General features: G+C 54.1%; 2 protein-coding genes across 2 annotated transcripts in view; one reads left to right on the top strand and one right to left on the bottom strand.

Annotated features, from left to right (window-relative positions):
- The window catches only part of PTSG_12430 (uncharacterized protein), a 7,781-nt gene extending 5,968 nt beyond the window's left edge, over positions 1-1,813 (top strand). The window contains exons 12-16 of the mRNA XM_004993159.1: positions 232-287; positions 418-517; positions 786-919; positions 1,096-1,153; positions 1,341-1,813. Of these exons, the coding sequence (XP_004993216.1) occupies positions 232-287; positions 418-517; positions 786-919; positions 1,096-1,153; positions 1,341-1,463 (471 nt within the window). The 3' untranslated portion in view covers positions 1,464-1,813. The remainder of the gene's footprint in view (positions 1-231; positions 288-417; positions 518-785; positions 920-1,095; positions 1,154-1,340) is intronic.
- PTSG_06324 (serine/Threonine protein kinase) overlaps positions 1,749-4,595 on the bottom strand; it is a gene marked incomplete at both ends in the record, with an annotated part of 7,362 nt that continues 4,515 nt past the window's right edge. Inside the window, 8 exons of the mRNA XM_004993158.1 lie at positions 1,749-1,776; positions 2,024-2,108; positions 2,300-2,409; positions 2,643-2,737; positions 2,866-2,916; positions 3,103-3,186; positions 3,399-3,527; positions 3,813-4,376. Coding sequence (XP_004993215.1) covers positions 1,749-1,776; positions 2,024-2,108; positions 2,300-2,409; positions 2,643-2,737; positions 2,866-2,916; positions 3,103-3,186; positions 3,399-3,527; positions 3,813-4,376 — 1,146 coding nt within the window. The remainder of the gene's footprint in view (positions 1,777-2,023; positions 2,109-2,299; positions 2,410-2,642; positions 2,738-2,865; positions 2,917-3,102; positions 3,187-3,398; positions 3,528-3,812; positions 4,377-4,595) is intronic.

Raw genomic sequence — 4,595 nt, 5'->3', positions numbered from 1 at the left:
ACCGTCGTGTGTGTGTGTGTGTGTGTGTGTGTGTGTGTGTGTGTGTGTGTGTGTGTGTGTGTGTGTGCCTGCGTACGTGGGGTGAGAGTGGAGCAAATGGGTGCGCTGCTTGCTGGTATTGCTGTTTGTCACACATGCGCTACACCATAATCCCTCACTTGTGCCCCCTCACCACTGGTTCCGCAACATGCCCTCATCTCCTCTGTCTTTGACTTGTGCTCGATTGTTCAGCTGCACTCCGTCCTCACCGTGCTTCAGGATGAGCTTGTCAACAACCAGTTTCCCGAGTACGTCCTGTCTACTGATGCATGTGGTTGCTGTTCACTCATGTTCGAGCGTGTGCATGTCACTTGTGTCCTCATTTTCACGCGACCCGTGCTCATGTGTATGTGTGTGTACATGCGCTGTGCTGTGCAGTGAGCTGGGTGGCTTGACGGTGCTGTGGGACGGACGCCCTGCCAATCTTCGCGTGTTTACACAGGACCCGCGCTTCTTCTGTCTGCTCCTCTCCACGGCGGTGAGCACGGTTAAATCCACATGTTGTGCGTGTGTGTGTGTGTGTGTGTGTGTGTGTGTGTGTGTGTGTGTGTGTGTGTGTGTGTGTGTGCGTGTGCGTGCGTGTGCGTGTGTGTGTGCGTGTGCGAGTGAGTGTGCGTGTGCTTCTGTACTCGACTCGTGAGACGTGTCGCAACAGCTTTGTTGACAGTCCACTATGCTTTGTTTGTCTTACCCTTCTCATTACTCCTCATTGCTCCTCCTTACTCCATTCTGTCACGGCATTGTAGCACTTGCCACGACTCCCTGCGTTCGTCCCCGTGTGTGCTGTGATTGAAGTGGATTGGATATCCGACCATCGCCACCGCAGTCGTGTCTCGGACCGCTTTGGCGCCAAACGCACACCACCCGTCACCCTCTACAGGTGTGTGTATGTGTGTATGTGTGAATGTGTGTGAATGTGTGTGAATGTGTGTGAATGTGTGTGAATGTGTGTGTGTGCGTGTGTTTGATTGATTGAATGATAGGTCTCATGTGCAAGTGTGCTGTCTTCGTTTGACTCTCCTCTCAACGCTACCGCTTCAACACGTTGCTGTTCAGGTTGTACACGAAGGACACGATTGAAGAACGTGAAGCCAAGGAGCAGCCGCCATCACAGGTGAGCAGACACACAACTGACGTGCGTGCTTGCTGCTTCACAAGCAACTACGCTCACAAGCACCCACGGCATGTCTCCGGTCACAACGCAGTGCTTACTGACACACACACACACACACGCACGCACGCACACACACACACATACACACACACGCACACACCTGCATTGGCCGTTGACATCCACTCAGCATCTCCGACGCGTGGACAAGGCAGAACGCATGGCGCGTCTGTTGCACTGCCCGTCCGTCCTTGCACCACAGCCACCACTTGCACCACCGCCAACAACCGCTGTTTCGTCAGCCGGCGAGTGATGCACGTCTTGCAACACATGACGAGATTGACACCCGAACAATGGCGCCGCCACATCGCTGAGGGCTTGGTGTTGGTTGAGAGGTTGCGGCTTTCTTTACAAGGGCGCCGTGGCATGATGTGGTACACACGCACACATTTTTTATTCTTTGACCTACAAACCAGAACACTCTCTTTGTTTCGAACACAAGAACAAGTAGACAGGTGCGTACGCACTCGCACGCACGCAAGCAAAACAGGTGCATTGGTGAATCATGTGTATGTTTCCCATTTGTTGTGGGCGTTCCTCAGCTTTCCTCGTGTCTCCTCTTCTTGCTGCAATTGATCAAAACATAAACGAAGCATGAGTCAACCTTGCAGCCAATGCAAACACACAAGCGTGTACGATGGATGCAACACGCGCCCACGCCGAGTCGACAACGAGAAACAAAACAGCTAGGTGACCCGGCAATATGGGCAAGCAGTTGACATGTGCGGCATGTCATTACGATGGTTCGAATGACGTGTCGAATCATGTGAGAGCGTGCACCATTCATCACATGAGCACAAATACGCATCGCACCTGACGCCTGCGCGCATGCCCTCGTGGGTGTAGTCGAGGAACGCTGTCTTCTGCGTGAGCTGCTGAATGCGACGCATGTGGCGCTCTGATGGTGACGGCGAGGGTGGAAGCAGTGACGACAGGGAGGGGGCAGGTGACAAGAAGTGGAAGTGGTGGCGGCATATGAGCAGCGTGAGGACCCAAGGAAAGAGAACAATGCAACAACACGTGTGATACTCAGCAAGACACCGGTCCAACGCAGTGACCACACACTTGGTGCCACCACGTGTGTCGCACCAGAGTAGGCGATGAGCGAGTCGAGAGTCTTGGCGCAGTTTGGAATCTTGAGCAGGTGGTCGTGGGAGGTGGTCGTGATGATGATGTTCAGGAGCTCGTGCGCCTCCCGGCTGAGTGGAGTGGTATTCGGGTGATATTGGGATACATTGGATTCGAGTGGATGGTTGGTCGAATGGGAAGTTGGTTGGTGGGTTGGTGGGGCGCACGACACGAGCATTCAGGCAGAAGGAAGCAACATGAGCAAAGCGAGTACAGTAGAGTAGACAGCATGCAAGGCATGGGCATTCAATGTGTGTGTGTGTGTGCATGAGCGTGTGTATGTGGGCGCGCGTGTGGCTCTGACCTGGTCTTTGAGTTGAAGTTCCAGTTCTCAATGAAAGAGAGCAGACGCGTAATCTGCTCAATATCCAACTGTTGAATGCACGGCTCAACCTCATCCTAACACACACACACACACATACACGCGCAGATTCAGGTATGTTGAGGTGAGATGCAACAGCGAGGCTGTGAGCAAGACGAACAAAACGCTGGAGGTGGTGTATTCATTATGGCACTCGTGCGCGCACCATTTCGTCGGCGTCTCGCAGGTGTCGCAGCAGTCGCAGCAGCGTTCGTGGCTGTTGTGCACATGCATCCATACGTCCACGTGCAGGGCGGTATATGAGTGCATGCCGGGGAGGCAACAACAACAGTCGAGCCAACAACACAGAACAGCAGCAGGGCTGGAACTCAAAGCACACACGTGAACCACCACATATCCACAAAAACACACAAACACACATACAAGCCAAGGGTAGGCGCACCCTGTTCTTGTTGACGGCACGGCGAAAGGCCTCTGCGTATTCCTGGCTCTGGATCAAGTTGTTGAGCTCCTGATCCTCACGCAGCTGAAGAAACAGCACACACACACACGCACACACACACGCACACACACACACACACACACACACACAAAAGGACATGGTTATCATGAAGGTCGAGGAATGAGCACATCTCACAGCAGATTTGAAGACAAAAAAACACAAACCGAACAGCGCCTTGACACCACCAGCACCATCACCTCCATCACCACCACCATCACTGTCACAGTCGTGCTCACCCTCTCCTCCTCCTGCTTGCGTGCTGCGTCGTCCTTCTCCTTCGAGTCGTCGCGCCAGATGGCGATGGTGCCGTCCGCGGCGCCCGTCGCCATCTTCTCTCCACTCCCGCTCACATCAAGTGCCCAGATCTGATTGTAACGCGCGATGGGTGAGACGCGGTGAACATCGACGGGCAGCACGGAGCAAGTGTAGCACCAGCAAACACGCACATGCGAATCGCTCGCGTCCTGGCACACACCGCATGCAGCCATGCGCAAAAACGTACACATACGCACGTACACACACACACACACACACCCGCATCAAGACACACACACACACACACACACACACACACACACACACACACACACACACACACACACACACACACACACACACACACACACACACACACACGCACTTTACGCCACCTTTTCGTCGTGGCCGTCGAGTGTGGTGACGCAATCGCCCGTGCGCAGTGTCCAGAGCTTCACAACGCCGTCAGAGGACGACGACACAATCTGGGTGCCCTTGCTCACAAACACGAGTTTCAGAATGGAGTTGGTGTGACCCTCCATAGTTCGCAGACAGGCGCCGCTGACCGCGTTCCACAGCTTCACGGTTGCATCACCAGAGGCAGAGGCCACAATCTGGTCTGACGGAGAAAACCGAACACACCACACGCCGCGCTTGTGACCCTTCAAGTGAAGCTTCGCGTCGCCCGTGTGTGTGTTCCACAGCTTGATGGTGCGGTCCTGCGACGCTGATGCAAGCAGCTTGTCGTTGGGGGCCACGTCAAGGCTGTTGATGTCCTTCTTGTGCGCAATGCGGGAGTACTCGACCGTGGCGGGGATGGCACCCTTGATTGTGCGGTCCACAGAATCATCGTCCTCGTCGTTCTTCACAACATCGTCCCATGGAAGCGTCCACTTCTTGACTGTTGTGTCCTCGCTGCCCGTGAACAGAGCGTTCTTGCTCTTCTTGCAAAACACAACCTAAACAGCGTGTGAAAGCAATGTGTGTGTGTGTGTGTGTGTGTGTGTGTGTGTGTGTGTGTGTGTGTGTGTGTGTACAGAGCAAGCCATCACGTCAGCATAGCAGAACGAGTGATTGACATCACACGCACCACGTGTGTGTGTGTGTGTGTATGACTGAGTGTGTGTGATCATAATCTATAGTTAGCCCTCTTTCCTTGGTTCACTTCACCACATCCC

The sequence above is a fragment of the Salpingoeca rosetta genome, assembly GCF_000188695.1.
Source record: "Salpingoeca rosetta unplaced genomic scaffold supercont1.14, whole genome shotgun sequence".
Classification (NCBI taxonomy): Eukaryota; class Choanoflagellata; order Craspedida; family Salpingoecidae; genus Salpingoeca; species Salpingoeca rosetta.
The sequence above is the reverse complement of the archived record's forward strand: the minus strand, read 5'-3'. Positions and strand labels throughout refer to the sequence as shown.